The 23,171-nt window shown below is 43.3% G+C and overlaps 1 protein-coding gene and 1 long non-coding RNA gene across 3 annotated transcripts in view; one reads left to right on the forward strand and one right to left on the reverse strand.

Annotated features, from left to right (window-relative positions):
• The window catches only part of LOC138948979 (uncharacterized), a 411,010-nt gene that overhangs the window by 368,513 nt on the left and 19,326 nt on the right, over nucleotides 1-23,171 (forward strand). The window lies entirely within an intron of this gene.
• LOC138948962 (coiled-coil domain-containing protein 18-like) overlaps nucleotides 6,073-23,171 on the reverse strand; it is a 170,636-nt gene continuing 153,537 nt past the window's right edge. The window contains exons 21-31 of one of the 2 annotated variants that reach the window (XR_011450131.1): nucleotides 22,770-22,869; nucleotides 21,916-22,032; nucleotides 20,212-20,355; nucleotides 18,480-18,559; nucleotides 16,536-16,797; nucleotides 14,852-15,064; nucleotides 11,569-11,727; nucleotides 8,766-9,399; nucleotides 7,663-7,723; nucleotides 6,573-6,818; nucleotides 6,073-6,466 (exon numbers count right to left, since the gene is read on the reverse strand). Coding sequence is in view for 1 of the 2 variants with exons in the window: in XM_070320640.1 (XP_070176741.1) it covers nucleotides 6,710-6,818; nucleotides 7,663-7,723; nucleotides 8,766-9,399; nucleotides 11,569-11,727; nucleotides 14,852-15,064; nucleotides 16,536-16,797; nucleotides 18,480-18,559; nucleotides 20,212-20,355; nucleotides 21,916-22,032; nucleotides 22,770-22,869 (1,879 nt within the window). In the remaining variant the exon portion in view is untranslated. Of the gene's footprint in view, nucleotides 6,819-7,662; nucleotides 7,724-8,765; nucleotides 9,400-11,568; nucleotides 11,728-14,851; nucleotides 15,065-16,535; nucleotides 16,798-18,479; nucleotides 18,560-20,211; nucleotides 20,356-21,915; nucleotides 22,033-22,769; nucleotides 22,870-23,171 lie in introns of both variants that reach the window. The other variant, XM_070320640.1, reaches the window with a different exon arrangement.

Genomic DNA, 23,171 nt, shown 5'->3' on the forward strand with positions numbered 1-23,171 from the left:
GAAAGACATCCTCTCTACGTTGAGGTCCGTACGCCTCGTAGGTGGCGTTGTTGGTAGTAGCGGCGCTTGTAGAGGCGCTGACTCCAACGACGAGGTCCACGACAGGTAACGCGTGCTGTCGTGGCTCAGTCGTTGTGGTTCCTGCGACAAAGTTGGTGACAGCAGCGTTGACGTTGACAGTAGAGATGTCATGGATGCTGGCGGCGTTGCAGACAGGAACAGACGTGACGTCCAAGGACTGCCATTTGCAGTAGAGACTAAGTTAGGTTGGAGCATCGTCGGCAAGGCACCGCATTCCGTCGCTTTTGATGGTGTAGGCTCGTCCATGCACGTAGTCGTCAAGCCAGGATCAAGGAAAGAAGAAAGTGCAGCTCACGTCTACAAAATACAGGTGGATGAGGTATCGTGTACTGACCTACTACACGTTATGGAGAGAGACTTTGCTGATAGTGACACAGGATCCATGTCTCAAGATGATTTGAAGTTCATGAAGATCGTGAAGGAGAACGTGAAGGTCAACGAAGCTGGTCACTACGAGATGCCTCTGCCTTTTCGGCCAGAACAACCGTCTCTTCCTGACAACAGAGGTGCCGCAGTCAAGCGTCTCATGGGACTGAAACGCCAGTTTGAGAAGAAGCCTGGGTACCGTGAAGACTATATCAAGTTCATGAACGTGATTTTGGAGCGAGGTGACGCTGAACTGATTCCCAAGAACGAAGTCGAGGTCCCAAATCGCTGGTACATCCCACATCACGGCGTGTACAACGACAAGAAGCCAGGAAAGATTCGTGTGGTTTTTGACTGTAGTGCACGTCACCTAGGCACGTCCTTGAACGATCTTCTCCTACAAGGCCCAGACCTAATCAGCTCCCTTTCCGGCGTTCTCTGTCGTTTCCGCAAGGGTCCCATAGCATTTTCCTGTGACGTGGAAAAAATGTACCACCAGTTTCACGTCTCCGAGCCCCATCGAGACTTTCTGCGCTTCCTTTGGTGGAAGGACGGTGATACGAGTGGCCAGCCGCTTGACTACCGCATGAAGGTGCACATCTTCGGAGCTACATCGTCTCCAGGCTGCGCAAACTTCGGCCTCAAGCAGGTGGCAAAGGACAACGCCACAATCAGCGCCAAGGCATCAGCCTTTCTGCAGCGTGACTTTTATGTCGATGATGGACTTCAAGCCAAAGACTCTGTTGAAGAAGCAGCAGATGTGCTCATGAAGGCTAGAGAAATTTGTGAACACGGACAATTGAGGCTGCACAAGATAGTCTCCAACTCAAAGGAACTTTTAGAGTACTTCCCCGACTCTGAAGTTACGTCAACCAAGGCCACAGAACTCGCAGTCCCTTGTAGCACACCAGAAATTGAGCGGACTCTTGGCCTTCACTGGTGCACTGATGACGACACACTGGGTTTTACTGACAACCCCAGACTGGGTCCCTCGAACAGAAGAGGAGTTCTCTCTACAATTGCATCAGTCTACGACCCCCTTGGTTTTCTGGCCCCCTTTTTGCTGACTGGAAAATTGATCCTCCAGGAACTATGTCGCCAGGAGCTCGGCTGGGACGATCCGCTGCCACCATCGCTTCAAGAACGTTGGGAAGAGTGGCTGAAGGATCTATCCCGACTGGGTTGCGTCAAGGTACCCAGGAACTACTTGCCCACAGACTTTGGCACCGTGAAGAATGTAGAGCTACATCACTTCTCAGACGCGTCTACAGCAGGATACGGCCAGTGTTCGTACCTGCGCTTTGAGAATCATCTAGGCAACATTCACAGTATGCTTGTAGTCGCCAAAGCACGAGTGGCTCCGCTTCGACACGTCACTGTCCCTCGTCTGGAACTAACGGCAGCGGTACTTTCCGTCAAGATGGCAAGATTTCTTCAAGAAGAACTGGACTTTGAGAGCATTGAACATTTCTTTTGGACTGACTCTATGATTGTACTCGCTTATTTGAAGAACGAGTCCAAGCGTTTTCACGTCTTTGTCGCAAATAGAGTCCAACAAATACGTCAGTTCTCACAGGCCAGCCAGTGGAATCATGTTTCTACAAAGGAGAACCCAGCTGATTATGCATCACGGGGATTGTCTGTGAGTGACCTCATGACATCAGAGTGGTTCCATGGTCCCGCGTTCTTGAGCCAGTCCCTTCCGGAATCAGATGACTTTTTCGAGATCCCAGATGACGATGTTGAGGTGAAAGTGTGCAAGGCTACTACCTCTAAAGAAGTGTCTGTCCAGTCGTTTGAGCAGATCGCCCAACGATTCTCCTCCAAGACATCTCTGATAAGAGCCATGGCTGTTTTGGTACGCAAATGCAATGCCATTAAGGGGCACCAGTCATCTCCCCTTGAAGTGCTTGAAGTCACTGAGAAAAAGTTCATCGTATGTCTTCAGAAAGAACATTTTGAACGCCCAACGCCTTCTTTACGTAACCAGCTTCAGGCACTCAACGCTCACAAGGACGTTGATGGAATACTGAGAGTATACGGTCGCTCTCAAAATTCATCATCCTCTTCAGTTGACAAGTTTCCCATACTACTACCTCGAGACAGTCACTTCTCTTTCCTGGTGGCTCAGGACTGTCATGCTGCGATAGCCCACCAAGGGAGAATGTTCACGATCAACCAAGTACGAGCCAGCGGTTTCTGGATCATTGGCATTCGTCACGTCGTCTCCTCGTTGGTGCGCCGCTGTGTTCACTGCCGATGGCATCGCTCAGGGCCAGCTGGACAGAAGATGGCCGACCTCCCTCTAGAGCGCCTTGACCCATCCCCACCGTTCACGTACTGTGGCATTGACTGTTTCGGCCCATTTCACGTCAAAGATGGACGTAGGGAGGTGAAAAGGTACGGACTGATCGTGACGTGTTTTGCCTCTAGGGCAATCCACATTGAAACCCTGGATGACATGTCAAGTGATTCCTTCATCAACGCCCTACGCATTGTTGTCTCCATGCGAGGAAACATATCACGCATTTGGTGTGACAAAGGAACGAACTTTGTAGGTGCATGCAACGAGTTCAAACTGGCATGGAAGGAGATGGACTCTGAACGACTGACATCAAAGATGCTGGAAAGCAAATGTGAGTTCAAGTTCAACCCCCCTGCAGCTAGTCACATGGGTGGCGTTTGGGAGCGTCAGATCCGAACGGTACGCAGCATCCTGAATGGTCTTCTCAGAAGATCAGGCCAGCGTCTCACTACCTCATCACTTCGTACGTTCCTATACGAGGTGATGGCCATCGTGAACAGTCGACCACTGTCTGTCGAGTCACTGGAATCGGCAGATGGACCACGCCCTTTGACCCCTAACCACGTCCTCACCATGAAGTCAGGTGCCATCCTTCCGCCCCCTGGTGTGTTTGAAGATCCAGACCTGTACGCCAGGAAACGTTGGCGCTGTGTCCAGCGGATGGCAGACGAATTCTGGCTGCTATGGAAGAGCCAGTACCTTTCACTCTTGCAGAAACGTCGTGTCTGGCAACGTCCCCAGGCAAACGTACAGGTGGGAGATGTTGTTGTCTTGCATGACCAGAACTTGTGCAGATCAGAGTGGTGCATGGCTCGTGTAGTCGAAGTGATGCCGGGATCTGATGGACTGGTCAGACGAGTGAAAGTGCATGTTGGAACAAAGGATCTAGACAATCACGGCCGTCCCACTGGTGATAGTCGCATATTAGAGCGACCTATTCACAAAATGACTGTGTTAGTAGATTGTGAAAATCACAAAGACAAAGCTGTGTAAGTGAACTGAAAGAACATTGAACTTTGGAGTGTTTTTCCAATTTGACAGTTGTAGATTGTTGCGGTTTGTTTTTATATCAGATGATGTAACGGACATTTATGGTTTAAGTGGTGCGGTTTCTTTTATGCCGTCGAGTAATGACTAACGGCATTTAGTTGAAACGAGATGTGTTGAAACATTGAAAATGATTGAACCGTAATAGTGCTGTGTAAATGTTTTGCAACACAATGATTTTGAGTTGTAAATTGGAAATGTCTAAATCTGCGTTATTCTTCTTTTGATATAAGGAATATGTTTGTACAAAGGTTTTTGAAGTAAATTATATTAATATAATTTCCGGTGGGAGTGTGCATGCCGATGTGGCATGCATTCACCTATTTTTTGTTGTAATTACGTTTGCTCAAGTCATTGCACGATGTAAAAAGAAGTAAACCGTGTTTTTATTGTGGCACCTTGTTGTGACCCGTTTTGTGGAGCGTTAATATTTTTACGTGAAATTCACGTGCTCCTTGTTCAGTTGTTGTGACCTGGTTTTGGTCGGAGCGTCACAAACTGCGTCGTTTAGTCTTAGAACACCGTGAGATTCACGTGCTATTTTCCGTGTTTTGATTTTGAGGTGAGCCCTGCGAATCTGCGTTGCAAGTTTTAGAATACGTGTGACTCACGTGTTTTTAGCTTTGTGATGTCAGCTAGTTCCTTGTCTTCTTTCTGTTAAATATACCGTTTTAAGTTTTGAGCATGCACGGAGTGCGTGATCGGTTACTGATTGGTTGTAAAATAGTAGTTTCACCCGATTCTGTCTTAGGAATGTTGTTGGTTGGTCAATCCGGTGACCTTTGACTTTTGAATAACTATTCCATGTTAGGTTTTTGTTTCCATAAATACCGCTGCTTGACTCCTGTCTCGTCAGTCGATCTGAGGGTTTTAGGAAGCGTTTGGTTTTGATGTAAACGTATGAAGGTTATCAAGTGAACCAACGGAGTGTTTCTTATGTTTTAACGTCAACGTAATGTTCTTGGAGACAGTTGTTTCTCAAGTGTGAATCGTTTTGTGCCCTTCGTTTGTGAGGCAACACGTTTTTGGTACTGCTGGTCAACCCACACAGCGCATAAGGTAATTTTGTTGTTACTTGTTTGTGTTGTGTTTTGGTCGCCATTTTGTAATGACTTTGTGAGTTGTTTATGTATAACGTGAGTTGAAAGTCTGACTTGTTGTAGTGTTTCTTTATTGTGTGTTCAACTGTTCTAGTGTTGTGAACGTACAGCAATGTTTTGTAGACGCTAGAAAGTCGCTAATGTTTATAATGATAACTTGTGTTTTCTGTGGTTAACGAAGTTCGAAGTGAAACGTTTTCTCCGACTTTTTCAGCCTTACGTTAAAAGAATTTAGGTAAAAGAAGCTTGCGGTCTGTGGTGATCGTTTGTAAACGGGCTTATTTCTTGTAACGTTATTGAGGGAAAGTGGATGAGTAAATATCTTGTTTGTGACTTTGATTAACGCAGGAACGTTGTCGTTAGACTTTTTTGGTATGACAGTTTGCTTTGTATTCCTGGCCTGATGAGTCAACGTTTTTGTATTTTTCTGAAAGTAGCCATTTTGGTTTTAAACGTATGTATGCTAAGTTTCTTGAGTATTCTTAGTGCTTAAGGTATTGTTGAACGTACGGAACGTAATTCTTTATTGTTGAACGTACAGAACGTAACTCTTTATTGTTGTTGAAGGACTAACCAACGAGTGTTTGGTAATTGTAACTTTCTTGTCTGTTTGTCTTCGCCTGTCTTGTGATTGTTTACTTTTCTTGTATTTACTTCTCGTGTCTTGTTAATGCTTTTGATACTTTTGCCATGTCTAATAATTTGTTTTCTTTTCTCTTTTTCTTTCTGTCCATAAGTTTTTTACCGCAATAAGTAGTATCGCAATACGTAGTATCGCATTACGTGGTACTGTAACTATATATCTATACATTACTGATCCCTAGTGTCAGATGTAAAATAATAAACCAGTACTTTTGCGCGTTATCGCTTGTAACCTGTGTTTGTCATTTCGTATGAACAATATGTAGTACCAGCCTCGCTCACGAAGGCGCGCACACTCTGTGGTCACATCACCATGTGTTCTTCTCCCAATCTTATGCTGGGGGACTCGCCAGCATGCACATTTCATGTGAAAATCATTATTTTTATTCACAGCCAGAACAGTGCAGGTAAATAGTTGCATGCAGGAAACCACCATAAGCAGTTTTGTACAAGGTCAAACAACAATTCATTCACCAACCAGTACACTCAGGATAACAATTTACAAGCAGACCACAACCATTCAGAGATTACTGAGTTATTAAAAAATATATTTTATTCAACACCCAGAACATTTCATGCAAATATTCACACCCATTAAATATACAAATAACACTCCAGAAATAATGTAATTTTGATTGGAAAATGAAGTTGCAAATTGCACTAACAATTTCCTGGTCATTCAGTATGGTAAATTTAAAATGGTCTTTTTTGAAGGTCACAGGAATAAAAAAAGAAGGATAAAATGGTAATACATTTTTTCAAGTAACAGATCAACAAAGCACTCTGCATTCCCCGTAATGGACGGATAGCTGTGAAACAAGCACATAAAATCAAAAATCAGATCATATCAGGGAATGTACAATCGGATCAATCTTGCGTCAAATTAACACAGTTGCAATTTGTTAGTTTGTTTTTGCTTTTGCTACTTTCATTAAAACAAGTCTGTCACAATCATGATAGCTATTACTCCAGTGAAGTAAGACAGAAAATACAGAATGTGGTAAGTTAAATTCATCAATAGTCTGTTGCACGTTTCGTCGCATTCTAAAAATTCAGCCATCAACAGAAATGTCATGATCAACCTGCCATCTTGCAACCTCCACCCCAAATATTCACGATCACACAAAACAAATAAAGGCTGGGTAAAATGCCATCACTGCAAGAGAAACTACTGGTCAGACGGGCTGTCGTCAGAGTTGTCCAACGTGCGAAGCTGTCGTTCAATTTCTTGTTGTCGTATAGCGTTGGCCTGCAACTGTTGCTGAAGTCCCTCCATTCTGTGTGGGGAAAAAAACACCCAACAATTTAGAGCTCTAAATTCCAATCTCATGTACAACATGCATGCAAAAAGACCACTTTTGCTGAATTAATTTCTTGACACCTTTAATTGTCTGCAAAATAAATTCATCCAAAAATCCGAACAACTGAACAGAGTACATCATGTCAAATGTTTCCAAGTGGAAAGATGCTCTCATCCCAGCCTGGACACATCTGTGATGGTGTTCACGAAGTTACACAGGAAGGAAAACATCTTCAACTAGAAGAAGAAATCAAGATACATGTAGATCCTTGACCTACTGATCTTTGAAGTGGACCGAGAAACAAACCATAAATTGGTGCCATATCTTCAGATCAAAGAGACAACGTTTGACTGACCTATGTTCTTTTTTATGTTCATCATCTCCTATTTGTTTGTCAGTCCATTACATTGACTACTAGGTTGACGTACTTGTGTATATTTCATTTTGTCTATGATTAAATGTTGCACCTGGTTACCATATTCGTTTAAAGAAAGAAGAACATGATCATATTGCCGGTGAAATTAATCAAAACGCCTTTCCAAATCATTGACTGACCCTGACAAGGACCTAACAAACCAAATCCAAAAACAAAGAGACTGCCAACGTTCCAAAATTCAGAATCAAAAAACAAGAAAGGTAGGTTCTTGGAACGTTTGTTATTGACAAAACAATACGTTACAGTGCACAGACAAACAATTAGTGACAAACCAAAGCTGTATAATACTCAAAACTCGGTATAACGACGGAATTCCGGTTACATTTTCAAGGTCATTAGAGGTACCACTGTAGTCGGTTCTAGGCATAACTGTGCAAGACTCACTCTTTGACAGGTTGAGGATCTTCCTCTTCTCCCTGGTAGCTTCCAACTAGCGTCTCTGGATCTGAAACCAAGGAAACTCATCATTTATCCCAAACTGACCGCCAGGAAAGCAAATTATGTTCTGGTCTCCGAGCTGATCGAATCAGTGGAAGTAGCTTGATTTGCCATTACAAATTTAAACGGATAATGCTCAATAATGCCAGAACGTGCATGATAATTATTGATTTTCACATGATTGTTTCAATCATTTTAAAACAGCAAATATTAGTAATAAATGTTACTCAAAAATCTTGGTAGCGTACATAGTTACTGCGATAAAAGGGCTCCTTTGGGACAAGCAGAAAGTGCCCACAGACTGCAGGTGGCCTGGCATAGTTTTGGTCAAGATGACAGACAAACAAACTACACTATATGTGACCCTCCACCACGAAATGAGTCGCATGTCACCTCGCGCGGTTCTGCGCTAGGCTTAATATATAAGTCCGGGGAGTGCCTGGTAACAGTGTGAGGGTCACCTTAGTCACAGGCTTATAACTCAAACAGTTTTTGCTCTTTTCTAAAACGGGTTTCACCACTGGATAGAGCATAAAAACCTCTTTAGGAAAATGTAAAAATATGAAAATCATGCAAAGGTGACATGTGCGACTCATTCCGTGGTGGAGGGTCACATTTGTTCTTTACTGAGAGGTTTCCTCTCATCGGAGGGGCCTCACATCGCAGGTCACACCACTGTACTGGATTCACATGCAACAAGGTAATTCATCATGCTAAATGGGATGACTACATTTTCAGGAGTGGGTAAGGAGTTTGATCTCATTCCTTCTCTGAAAATCACTTGCACACAAATGTAATGAAAATTCAGAAGCCCAAGTTTCGGATTAAAGAAATAAACCTGCTTTCATTGTCTACCTGTAGGAAGAGAAGGCTTTTCATGACCTAGCTGTACCAAATTACTTCTATCAGTAGGTGCTATAAAAGGAGGCAACACTAATTCGGAAAAAATTAGAATTTCATGACCGGGCACCAAATTACTTCTACTTGTAGGTGATATCAAAGGAGGCTAAAATTAAAGTATGAAAAATTGATTCACACAAGTTGTGTACCTTGGTGATGATGGGAATAGTCTTCCTTCTCTCCTCTGACGCTCCCCGATCTCTTCGCATGCAATTTCCCATTACTGTTTCCGCTCAGCTTCACCTTTTTCTTCCCCGTCTTCTGCCCCTGGGGCTGAGACTTTGTCGCAGAAGCTGACTGGGTCCTGGCACTGCCAGCTTGGAATTTGTCCGTAGCACTTGGACCCTGGTTTTTACTGACGCTGCTGCTGCCTTTCTTGCTGTCATTGTTTGCGTCGTTCTTTGATTTCAACCCAAAATCAGGGCCTGTGGACATTTTTAAAGTTGTCGCCTCGCCATCGAACTCATCAGCCTTAGCGTCAGTTAAACACACTCCACCCTCCCCACCGGTCTGCACAAAATGGGCGCCCAGCCTCTCGAAGGAGAAGATGAGGTGATCAGCGGCGTACTCCTTCTCGTCCACAGACTGGGGGTCCTTGTCGTCCCAGGTATCCTTGATTGGCAGTTCCGACGCGTTGTGCGAGGAGTTGAGGTTTGCGTTGTTGTGGCTGAGGTCATGGTAAGACAGCGGGGAGTGGGGGCCGGACGACAGGAAGTAGCGCTGACTGGAGCCTGCTGGGGGACGCTGGCTGTACCCTAGTCCCCCTCCTCCTGTGTCGGTTCTCTGCAAAAGATTTTCAATTTTTTTCATTACATTTCATTTACTCTATTATCCCCATGCTGGGAAATTCGGGTTGCCTCCTCTTAGTGGAAAGCTAGCAGCAACAGAGTAGCGCTACCCAGGTGTGTGCGTGTTTAGGTGTATAATCAGCCACCTGCACTTATGGCAGTGTGACCCAGGTCTTTTACGTACCCCTGTGTTTGTGGGGATGACGTGAAGCAGAACAAAATGTAGATCATGTCCTATGAAACTGCATAGATCTACAACAGCCAAGAGAGAAGATCTGGCCAAGCCCCACTACCCTTGAGAACAAACTGCACAGTCTATGGAAGAATATGCCAGATGCTTGAAAATGGCCGGCTATGCAGATTGGAACAGATGCCTCAAGTCCATTTTCCCGTTCAATGTGTCTCGATTTCTTTAAAAGATGTATTTTTGTCACATAGTTAGACTCAAAACTATGTTGAAACAGTTATAATGTAGGCAATCTAACTGAAAAATCTCAACCCTATCAATCTTTTTTAATGAGCCTTATCTGTGCAAATGGTTACAAATGATAACATAATATATACATTTCCCCTCACTGTCACATCACCATGCAAGACTCACTATCTTTCACTTCATTTTTATTGCAAAACTGTAAATAAGTACATGAAGCTTTCTCTTTCTCTTTCGTTGGCCGAGCTTGTGGATACACATTCTCTCTCTCTCTCTGTCTGCCTGTCTTGTGTGCCTATGAGGGGCTTGGAGCCATGCGCAATCATGCATAGAAACTTCTAGCTCTATGTGTGTCTGTCAGCCTGTCTGTCTCTCTCTCTCTGCATGTTTGTCTTGTGTGTCTATGAATGGCTTAAAGGCACAGTAAGCCTCCCGTAAACCATCACAGAGCTCCCCGAGCGTCTACATACAGTACAAGCATATACTTCCATTTGAACGCTCACCGAACGGGAACATCCTGGCTGCTTTTTGTCGAGCGTGAGAAATTTTCAAAGAATTTATTTTCGTGGACTTGCTCCTCTACAACAATGGCGCCTCGTTTTGGTGCTGGACGGCTGTTATGAATATTCAATACCGGAAATCACGCCCGGACAGTAAGCCTCCCGTAAACCATCAGAGATACTGTCAGGCTTTTACACACTGACACAGTACAAACACCCTTCCATTTGAACGCTCACCAAACGGGAACATCCTAGGAGCCCTACGTAAAGAGCGAGCAATTTTTAAAGAATTAATTTTGCAGATTGTCTCGAACACTTTTTGGACCCATCCTGAACTCAGGTCAAAAATGAGTTACTTCCCTTCGGGTCTCATTCTATCGATGTAAACTGGCGATAGCCGTGGATCGATGATTATTTGGACCGTGGTGCGTTTTTGTGCTAGACCTAACTTATAAAATCTAAATAATAAATTGACAGCTTGTTACACAAACATTCGTTAATCATAAAAGAATTCTTTTTTCATCAAGACAAGATCAGTACAATTCGAAGTTGTGAAAGTTTGAAAAAAGAAAAGCCCGGAAGCAGGGTCACGCAAGGGTCGTAGCAGACGACGGTTTATGCATATCGCTGTTCCTCTCAACAGTCAAAAGCCATCGCTAGAGTTCTTGTGAACCACAGCCGTTTGTTTCGTGCATAAAAACGTGCTATTGAAGATAAGCTCACATCGAGTCGCATTCAAATGACTAACTGACGACTACATTGTGAAAAAGGGAAACTGGATCACACGGGTTCACGATGGCTCAGGGGTAAGATAAACCACGCAAAAATAAATTCTTTGAAAATTGTTCGCTCTTTACGGAGGGCACCTAGGAAGTTCTCAATCGGTGAGTGTTTAAATGAAAGGGTGTTTGTACTGTGTGTAAAAGCCTGACCGTATCTGTGATGGTTTACGGGAGGCTTACTGTGCCTTTAATTGGGGCGGGCATACAACCTTCTATCTCTATGTGTGTCTACCTGCCTGCCTGTCTATCTGTTCATGTCTCTCTCTCTCTCTCTCTCTCTCTCTCTCTCTCTCTCTCTCTCTCTCTCTCTCTCTCTCTCTCTCTCTCTCTCATCTCTCTCTCTACCACCTGAGCATTTACAGTCTATCAACATACAAATACACCAATGCTCTCTCTCTCTCCCACCTCTTCATATCACACTTTGGCATACACAAACACATTGTATCTCCCACCTGATCTTTGGCAGTGGAGTGCAGCACAGGGTTCCAGGTGACGTGCTGGGCATGGCCGGCCTGGTGGGGGGCAGAAGTTGCAGCAGGGGCGTGCTGGCTTGTCATGCCGAACCGCTCCAAGCGAGATACCTGAGCTTTCAGGTGAGCGATCTCTGAATCCTAGCAGCAAAACAAGGCGAGATTTCAAATGCCAAGTTGTTTTTTGTTTTGTTTTTTCTTCCTTAGTTGTTTGTTTTTGCTACTTAATAACTACACATTAACAGAGTAAAAATGCTTCAAATTTCATCAACAAACCTTTGGGAAAATGGCTTCATTAATGCTGTAAATGACCAGTTGCTCTTCATCATATTTTTGATGTTGGAATGGAAAGTACTTATATGTGATATGACACTGATACGGCTGTACATCCTTTCTTATGTTATAACCTAAATATATACCTGAATGATGTGATGTTGTTTGGATCTGGATCATTTTTAAGCAACTTTTAACATATATATGTATATGTATAGGTTACAACACGAGTGGTTTTTTATATGGCTTGTATTTCAGTCAAGACCCAGCGGATGAATATCATCGGGAGACACGAGCCTCTGGCGAGTGGCTCTCGATTGATATTCCCGCTGGGTCTTGACTGAAATACAAGCCATATAAAAAACCACGAGTGTTGTAATCTGTATATCCCATTCTACCATCAAACACAAAGTGTAGACTACTAGCGGCACTGTTGCGATCTGTGCAGGGTAAAACTGTTGCCAGCGAGACTTAGCCCTTTTGCAACCTTAAACTAAGTGACCGTCGCTGAAAAAATAAAACGAATGAGTGCATCGATAAGTACGCGGTAACACTACTTTCAGACCATTTAAAAGCTTTAAGTAAAGGTTCATAAGTTGCAAGAAAGTAATGAAGTCGAATAGAAATTAATTTAGTTGAAGCGCACAATTCTTTTGTTTTGCGTTTCAGGTCGGCACGGCGAAACGGGTTTGGGCGGTACCCATTTGGCTTACTCGATTCAGAATCGATTCCACGTTGTTTTTCTCGAACGTGTGTAATTAGGCTTATTGACAGAGAAGCAAATTTTAGGGAACAAATATGTAGGTTTAGATTTAACCATTTGCTCCCTATTTGAAATGTATCTACGTGATAAACTGTTTTGCGAGTGTGTTTGCATGGATGAACTTAAACTGGTATGGGTGCGGTGAGGAAAACGCGACCGACACGTCTGTGAAGGAATATGACTGGATTACGGAAAAATATGTGGACTTACTGCAGAGCCAGGCAAAAGAGTAGACTTGCTCGCAAAACACGTGAAACAGCCGATGTTTGATAGCTGAAGGCGCACACCAAAACACACTACCGACAGATTCTCAAAAGTCGTCTGCTAACGATGCAAGGGGAGGGTACTCGTGTTTTTGTTTTGGTTCGCTAGCATCTGGTTATCTTGTAAGTTGAATGTTCGTTTTTTTCGACCTGCATTGCTTTCATAATGAAAGAAACTTTTGCTTATTGCATCTCATACATCAGATCAGTTCTGAGATTCATTTTTGCGTGCAACTGATATGGTTTTCTGAGCCGTGCAATACGATTTTAGAACTTCATACAAATGTGTCACATTGTTCGGCGCGAGGTCAAAGGTCGGGAGGAAAGTAGTCCTTTGCCCAAATCGGAATCTGCACTATCATATATTTTTTGGAGTCCATGATGTATTTATTGAGCTATAAAAATACAACATATATACCCATACTGAAGTAACAGAGACAAAGAAGGGAGGTCATGGGATATATATATATATATATAGATTCCATGCGCCTATGAGCCCGCGTGTCTGCTTGTGAGGTAATGTGATATGAATGGAGAGAGAGAGAAGAGAGAGAGAGAGAGAGAGAGAGAGAGAGAGAGAGATATTTGTTTTGATATTGTCGTCCTAATCTTGACTATTATGAGTGGAATATTTGCGCCTCGATATTTTATTTATGTTCTTACGTTTTATGTTGTATATTGTAATGCTGTATACACCACATCTGAGTTTCTCCTCGTTGAGATAATAAAATGTTCTATGTCTATGTCTATCATAAGACTGCGAGGTTGTTCTATAATTTTGGTTCTATTATCTGTCCTCAATGGTGCATGATGAATCATTTTATATTTATTTATTTTATTTTATTTTATTTTATGCAATTTATATCGCGCACATATCTCAACCACGGATTCAAGGCGCAGGGATTTATTTATGCCGTGTGAGATGGAATTTTTTACACAATATATCACGCATTCACATCGGCCAGCAAACCTCAAGCCTATTAGGGCGAGCATTCACCTTTCACGGCCTATTAGTCCAAGTCACACGGGTATTTGGTGGACATTTTTATCTATGCCTATACAATTTTGCCAGGAAAGACCCTTTTGTCAATCGTGGGATCTTTAACGTGCACACCCCAATGTAGTGTACAGGACATGTACATGAAGCATAAGTATATGAAGCAAACTTGTATGTGTGTGTGTCACGTACGGTACAGCCAATCAATGTTTGTGGGCAGTGGGGTGTTTGCCAAATGGCGACCTTTCATAAAGACCACCTGTCTGTAAAGAACACTTTTGCTCAGTCCCTTCACTGTATTCCATCCGGTGGCGAGTTTTGCAATCTCAGCTGAACTTTTCTCGGAGTGCAAAGAGTAGCATAATTATATACTTGGGGGGGAGCACACACTTTTTCTAATTCTCTCATTTATCCTTTCTTCTGTCTTGTAAATTGTGGCATGCATTGCAATATATATAACTATTGAGAGATGCCCGGCAAAACACACTGAAAACACCAGTTCCGAAAGGCAGGGAGGGCCACTTATCACGCACTCTGAACAGTGCAGAAAACTTTCTCAGTTTTTACCCTCTTTGCTATCTCTCTAGAGCGCGCTGCTCGCGGCATACAGAACCTTATCAACACAGCTAACAGAGAGGGCCACGCTAGCTGCAGACAAAGAAAGAGTGGTCTGGCCGTATTTCAGGCGCCACTGTGGATGGGAGGGGTAGGAGGGAAATGGGGGAGGAAAAGGTAAATAGGCGGGAGGGGAGTGGTTCTTGCCAATTATTTTTAGCTGGAGCCAGCCTGGAGCAGACAGTACCTGTAATGAAATACAGTGCCTTGGGTGGCCTTTACAGACAGGTTCCACGGTATTTTCTTTTTCTCAGTATTTTTAAGGTGCTTAAAACTACAGTGGGATTTGCGTCATACAAGTCAATCCTTTTTACTCACACAAGTTATTCAATTTCTCATCTGACTGCTACATACCTTTTGAAAAATGGCTTCGTTAGCGCTGCGGAGGACCTCTTTGCGTGAGGACACTTCGTTGCGCAGGGCCTCCAGCTCAGAGCGGGCGGTGTCCAGACGCTGACGATAGAGACGCTCGTTCTCCGCCATCTGCTGTGCCTGATCCTCTATCTTGTCCAGTGCCTCTGACAGCTGCCCTGCCGCCTCGTTCCGCGATGACTGAACCGCCTCCATCTGTACACACAAGTCTCACTTATTGCAAAATTATGACGAGCCTACCTGAGGAAGTGAAATCTAATTGTAGTTTTATCGACCACAATGTAGAGAGGAAAGAGATTACGTGATAGAGCAAACGCGGGAATATGTCTCTGAATGTTTGGATTCCGTCCTGTAAAGATGTATTTGGTGCACTAGGTAGCTGTCCTCCCTTGCTATCCTTCTAACCTTCCTCTGCCTTTCGCTTTCACAACTTGTAGTTGTAGGTAAAGTACGTTCAGTGACGTATTCCCGCGTTCGCTCTTTCACGTGACCCGTTCTTCTCGGAATTATGGGAGATAAAATTGGTGGTTGATACTAAGAGAGATGTAAGTTATCGGTTGTTAATCCATATACAGTAGTCAGTTAGTGGTTGTTAATCCAAAGACAGTTGTCTGTAAGATATCAGTGGTCAATCAAGTTCAATGGATGCAGAGTTACATTGTATTTGATTTGTTCCTGCGGTCCATCCATGACAAGCATCAATCGTGGAAGCTGAAAACAATACAGAGCTCAGTGAATGTAGCCAGAAACAGTGCAACCATGCAAGTGTCACCTATAAGCATGACTTGCTCAACAAGTTTGTACAGCCAGTACCCACCTCCGCTCTGTGTTTCTCTGTCAGCTCATACCAGGTCTGCCTGCTTCTGTTTGCTCTGAGCTGCTCAGTGCAGGCCTAATCACAACTTGCACAACAAAGACAATCAAGTCTCTACAGCCAGTCTACTACTCTCTGTGTTTGTCTGTCAGCTGGGCGATTAAGGTCTGGCGACTACAAGTCTCTACAGTCAGTACCAACCTCCGCTCTGTGTTTGTCTGTCAACTGGGCGATTAAGGTCTGGCTACAACAAGGCTCTACAGTCAGTACCAACCTCCGTTCTGTGTTTGTCTGTCAGCTGGGCGATTAAGGTCTGGCTACAACAAGGCTCTACAGTCAGTACCAACCTCCGCTCTGTGTTTGTCAGCTGGGCGATTAAGGTCTGGCGACTACAAGTCTCTACAGTCAGTACCAACCTCCGCTCTGTGTTTGTCGGTCAACTGGGCGATTAAGGTCTGGCTACTACAAGGCTCTACAGTCAGTACCAACCTCTGCTCTGTGTTTGTCTGTCAGCTGGGCGATTAAGGTCTGGCTACTACAAGGCTCTACAGTCAGTACCAACCTCCGTTCTGTGTTTGTCTGTCAGCTGGGCGATTAAGGTCTGGCGACTACAAGTCTCTACAGTCAGTACCAACCTCGGCTCTGTGTTTGTCTGTCAACTGGGCGATTAAGGTCTGGCTACAACAAGGCTCTACAGTCGGTACCCACCTCGGCTCTGTGTTTGTCGGTCAACTGGGCGATTAAGGTCTGGCTACAACAAGGCTCTACAGTCAGTACCAACCTCTGCTCTGTGTTTGTCAACTGGGCGATTAAGGTCTCAGGCTACAACAAGGCTCTAGAGTCGGTACCCACCTCGGCTCTGTGTATCTCTGTCAGCTGGGCCAGGTCTTTCTGCATCTGTTTGGTCTGAGCGGCCAGCTTAGCCTCAGCCTGTGCAACGCGGGCCTTGCACGCCCCCAGGTCGCCTGACAGCCGGGCGGTGTTCTGCTCCTTGCTGCGTTGTGTGGCACCCACCACGTCCAGCTCTCGCGCCACCCGTTCCGCTTCCCGCCGTGCTGCCGCTAGCTCGCGTCTCGTTGCTAGGAACTCTGCATGCTGCGTCTGCAGTTGTTCCCTTCAGCGAGGAAAAAATGTGCCAGTTATACAGACAGTGCAATTATCTTTTGTTCAGGCAAGGCAGACCTGTTTACCCCCATAAGTGTTTTGGAGTAATGCTCAGCCCCAAAAATAGTAATCCTGGCACAAAAATAGTAATCATCCAGCATTCGTCGCCAATTACAACGCACATGACAACTGTGTCTGCGAAACGCAATCATGCACATATATCCATCATTCACAAACAAAACACATCAGTCAGTTTTTGTAGTCATCATAATTTCAACGAAGATCACATCAAAAGCACATGCATCACTGATTCTTTTTCTTTTGCTCGTAGTAGGCCTTTTTCAGTGTGTCAAGCGTTTCTCTACTGTACTTGCGCTTGCCGAATGAGTGAGGGCGAGACTTCACCACTAGAATAAGGCTCTCCAGCGTCTTATCAGACAGACATGATCTCTGGTCAGTCCTGTGCTTTTTCACCCCATTTTGCCATTGAAAAACAATGCCAAACATGTGAATTGATTATTAAAAAAAACAAAAAAAACATTTTTTTTATTTATGAAAATCGTAGTCTTGACACGGATAGCGGAATGGCGTATTTTTTGCAGAAAATCGTAATAAATTACGCCAAAATCGTAAGGGTAAACAGGTCTGGCAAGGTCTTCATATCAATCATACACCAAGGATTTTTCAATTTACATTTTTTATTTTTTGATCTTTGGAATCAAAATTTCTTTACTGTGAAATCTGTATTAAAAATAACAATTATTATAGTACCCCCACAAAAATAAACAAATTACCCAAGCTAAATAATCAAAGACAAAGCCGTTCCAGAGCCCTGCCTATAGCTGCTCATGATTTTTCCTTTCTGTTATGCAGCACCTTTAGGTGTGATAGTGAAATGGTTTCCATGTTTGATAACTTGTTTGATTATCCAAACCAAATGTGCAAGCAAGGAGCATACACACATGCAGGCACAACAAGGCAGAAACCTAAGTTACAGTGGAACTCCCCTTTTTAAGACTTTAAGACCCCCCAATTTAAGACTTCCTCCCTTTTAAGACCTTGTTTTTTCAGATGTTCTGTTCATAACCTCTGTAAATTTACCTCCATTTTAAGACTCCCTCCTTTTTAAGACCTGATTTTCTCAGATTTTTTAAGGTCTTAAAAGGGGGGTTCCACTGTATTCAAATGTGTAAACTGTACATTCTCTCAAAAATGCTTTCCCCAGTCCTTACGAGCAAAAGCCCTGACGTAATCTATCTAAAGCATTCCTTTCATAAGATTAACTATATTTACTGTATAACCTATTTTGTTTGTTTGTTTGTTTGTTTGCTTAACGCCCAGCCGACCACGAAGGGCCATATCAGGGCGGTGCTGCTTTGACATATAACGTGCGCCACACACAAGACAGAAGTCGCAGCACAGGCTTCGTGTCTCACCCAGTCACATTATTCTGACACCGGACCAACCAGTCCTAGCACTTACCCCATAATGCCAGACGCCAGGCGGAGCAGCCACTAGATTGCCAATTTTAAAGTCTTAGGTATGACCCGGCCGGGGTTCGAACCCACGACCTCCCGATCACGGGGCGGACGCCTTACCACTAGGCCAACCGTGTCGGTGTGTATAACCTATGGTTGTCGCACTAGGCTACAAAACGCAAACTGAAAATGTACTAAAAAATAAGTAGGTCACCTGGTAAGCCTCAGCTCTTGTGTCACTTCGACGTTCTCATGTTTGTGCTCATCCAGTTGCTGTTTCTGTCGAGCATTTGTCTGTCCAATACAAATGAAGATGAGCTTATAGTAACAAAATCTTGCACACAAAAACAACAACAATAAAAAATCCCAGAGAAATTTGCAAAATGTATGTATAATAACATCAAACACATACAGCCATCTCTCTCACTCATGTTTCTCTGTATGCCTTTCTCAATCTCTCTCTCCCACACACACACACACACACACACACACACACACACACACACACACACACACACAGAGGGACAAACAAAACATAACATGGTTAGAAGGCTTAACATGCAACTGCCAAATGAAGAAACTGCAGTTCTGATATCAAAACCCAGCCTTGGCAATGCAAGGCTAACCAGAATTTGAAAAATAAAACCACAGCACAAATCAGATGAAACAAAAGTCCAAACTTTGATGCTACCAATGAACCCCTCCATTGCCTTTAATTCACTTCATACCAAAACAAATTCATCTGAAGACAACAAAGCTGTGCAAGTACAACAGAAGCACCATACCCACTCATAAACCATCACATTACCCAATATTGACAGACTGTGTGATGATATCTTCTGCTATGGTCTATTGAGACAGTGATATCAAAATCGAGACCGGAGGTCGAGATTTTGATATCATGATGCCGGAAGCTAGTCCACTAATTGGCAGAAAATTCTCACGCCTGGGATCTGAAAATGGGAGTCCTCTGCTGCCAGTGTACAAAATGGCAAAAGGAAAATTGACAGAAAATTCTCACGCTTGGAACCTTAAAACAAGTCGCGTAAGGCGAAAATACAATATTTAGTCAAGTAGCTGTCGAACTCACAGAATGAAACTGAACGCAATGCCATTTTACTCGTAGCATCGTCAGGCCACCGCTCATGGCAAAGGCAGTGAAATTGACAAGAAGAGCGGGGTAGTAGTTGCGCTAAGAAGGATAGCACGCTTTTCTGTACCTCTCTTTGTTTTAACTTTCTGAGCGTGTTTTTAATCCAAACATATCATATCTATATGTTTTTGGAATCAGGAACCGACAAGGAATAAGATGAAAGTGTTTTTAAATTGATTTGGACAATTTAATTTTGATTATAATTTTTATATATTTAATTTTCAGAGCTTGTTTTTAATCCGAATATAACATATTTATATGTTTTTGGAATCAGCAAATGATGGAGAATAAGATAAACGTAAATTTGGATCGTTTTATAAATTTTTATTTTTTTTTACAATTTTCAGATTTTTAATGACCAAAGTCATTAATTAATTTTTAAGCCACCAAGCTGAAATGCAATACCGAACCCCGGGCTTCGTCGAAGATTACTTGACCAAAATTTGAACCAATTTGGTTGAAAAATGAGGGCGTGACAGTGCCGCCTCAACTTTCACGAAAAGCCGGATATGACGTCATCAAAGACATTTATCAAAAAAATGAAAAAAACGTTCGGGGATTTCATACCCAGGAACTCTCATGTCAAATTTCATAAAGATCGGTCCAGTAGTTTAGTCTGAATCGCTCTACACACACACACACACACACACACGCACGCACGCACACACGCACGCACATACACCACGACCCTCGTTTCGATTCCCCCTCGATGTTAAAATATTTAGTCAAAACTTGACTAAATATAAAAAGAGTACTGCTGTGTATAAAAAAAAAGAAAAGAACGTGGACTTACAGTTTCCAGTTCATCCACTTTGGCCATGGTGGCCTGCAGCTCCACCTGTTGTCGTCGTGCCAGTTGCTGCTGTTGTTGTAGTTGTCGACTGGTGTCCACCAGCTCCCTCTTTGTGTCCTTCAGTCGGTCGTCCAGGTCAGCAATCTAAAGCACAGCAGTAGGTCAAGGTCATTAAGTGGCATCACAAAGTTCTGTAGACAACACCTATACCAGCTGCTGGGCAGAAGCTAAATCAGAAATAAGATAGTGGTACCTGTGATGAAAGGACACCCTGTAGACAACACCTATACCAGCTGCTGGGCAGAAGCTAAATCAGAAATAAGATAGTGGTACCTGTGATGAAAGGACACCCTGTAGACAACACCTATACCAGCTGCTGGGCAGAAGCTAAATCAGAAATAAGATACCGTGGTACCTGTGATGAAAGGACACCCTGTAGACAACACCTATACCAGCTGCTGGGCAGAAGCTAAATCAGAAATAAGATACCGTGGTACCTGTGATGAAAGGACACCCTGTAGACAACACCTATACCAGAAATAAGATACCGTGGTACCTGTGATGAAAGGACACCCTGTAGACAACACCTATACCAGCTGCTGGGCAGAAGCTAAATCAGAAATAAGATACCGCGGTACCTGTGATGAAAGGACACCCTGTAGACAACACCTATACCAGAAATAAGATACCGTGGTACCTGTGATGAAAGGACACCCTGTAGACAACACCTATACCAGAAATAAGATACCGTGGTACCTGTGATGAAAGGACACCCTGTAGACAACACCTATACCAGAAATAAGATAGTGGTACCTGTGATGAAAGGACACCCTTGGGACCAGCAAAACGTGTCCCGACATTGCATAATCCTGTCTATATTTTGGTAGAGATGATACACAAAGGGACCTCAGAATGTGTCCTTTTAAGGGAGGTGTCCTCTCATCAGAGGGGCCACACATCGAAGGTACCACTGTACATGATAATGGTCCCCACATATCGGTTTATAGTCTCTGGTTTCTTTCTGCCAATTACTGTATTTTAGACCAGGTTTGGCTGGGTGCACGTCGTTACAGAATTTCAATATATTTCCACAGATTTACCGTATTTTTGTAAGATCCCAAATTCTTATATTTGAAGAAGAATTGGTTTGGAAAAAGGCTGGCATGATCACTTTAGGGACTTTGTAAAGGCAACAGAACTCTGTATTGTGTTCCTTGATGTCAGCCTCATATTTTTTTCAAGACTCAAGACTCAAAGACTCAAAATGTTTACTGTCCTCATAAAAACAAGGAAAATTGTCTTACAGTGTCAGGCGATCACAGACATAAAAACATCACATGTATTAAGAATTAAACGATTGCACTTAAAACTAATAACTCTAGCCCGCTTCATATTTGCTGTAAACTTAGAATTAGAATTGCATTAAAACACATGTAAGCATCCTGAGCGTCTCTGTGTAGTGTAGTGATAAACACATGTTGCATGCGCTGGCTGGCTTCATTTTTTTTTTTTAAAGTGTGTAAAATGCCACATATCTGTGCTCTGCATTCCTTGAAAACCCTCAACCTCAACAGACAACAGTAACATTAAACTACCAACATGTGTCAGCAAGGTGATAGGGTAAAAAAACATGAACAGATCAATTACAAACTCGAGCTGGCTGGCGCAAACACTTTTTGTGAAGGTGTGTAAAAATCCACATACCTGTGAAGTGCGTTCCTTGATCTCAGTCTCGTATTTGTGTAGTGTGCTGTCCACACGTTGCATGCGCTGGCTCATCTCGTCGTGCGTTTCATGGATTGTACTCTCCAATTGCTGCATCTGTATTAATCAACATATTCAGAAAGAGTGTGACATGTGACAATTCATTTAATTTTATCCCATACTTTAGCATCAAATAGCTGGGAAATTTGGGTCACTTTCACCCAGTGGAAAGCTAGCAGCAACAAAGTTGTGCTACCGAGGTGTGTGCATGTTGATCTGTGTCTGTCCCAGCTTGGATTTGAACCTGGCTGTTACCCGAGGATGCAGGTTCACTCTGTGCTCTACCACCCGAGCTACATGACCCCCGTGCCTACCAGAAATGCCTTGATGTTTGTATCTTCTTCTCCTTCGCTAAACTAACTTACACACGATAAACCTGAGAGTAAAAAGCTCAGGAACGCAGATGAAGGTATTGCATGGATGGTTGGTTGTGTCAATACTACTGTTAGCGTCACAAGTTTTTCATGCTCAAATTTAATATGTACAGGAAAAACCCCTTTTAAAAAAAAACCAAATCTGATAAAATTAGGTCTTAAAAGGGTGGGAGTCTTAAAATGGAGGTAAATTAGCAGATGTTATGAACAGAATGTCTGGAATTTAAGTAGGGTCTTAAAAGAGAGGAAGTTTTAAAATGGGGGGGGGGGGGGGGTCTTAAAACGATCGAGGGTTCTACTGTATTTCAGTTGGAGAAACTTGTCATTTGAGCACTTTTTGAGAACAGACTATGACCTTGCTACTGTGAGCTTGGTACTTGAGCATGGAACAGAGAAAAAGTGTGCAGAAATGCTGGTTACCGTGGAGACACGTTCGTGCAGTTCTCTCTGCCGCTCCTCAAGGGCACCATGGAGTTCAGACAACTCCACACTCTTCTCGCTCAGCTCGTTCTGAGTTTTCCTGCAAAATAACATGGACATGCACTCCGATCTCTATAACAATAATCAGGCTGGGGAACTACTGTCTTGAAAAAAAGCTGAAATAGGCCAGCATCCAAGGGCGAAATCAATTTTGGGCATTTCTGGGGGGTATCAGGAGGCCTCTTCTGGCAGGAAATTTCGTTAACGCAAAACATGGATTGGGCCAAATTCAGAACAAACTGTACTGAGCTTGATTGTTTTGGGATTTGTTTTCCTCAGAGATTATTTTTCTTCCTCAGAAAACCAATCAGGTTTCCTCTGAAATGTGCAGATCCGAGGAGC

This window comes from Littorina saxatilis, linkage group LG15 (genome assembly GCF_037325665.1).
Source record: "Littorina saxatilis isolate snail1 linkage group LG15, US_GU_Lsax_2.0, whole genome shotgun sequence".
Lineage (NCBI taxonomy): Eukaryota > Metazoa > Mollusca > Gastropoda > Littorinimorpha > Littorinidae > Littorina > Littorina saxatilis.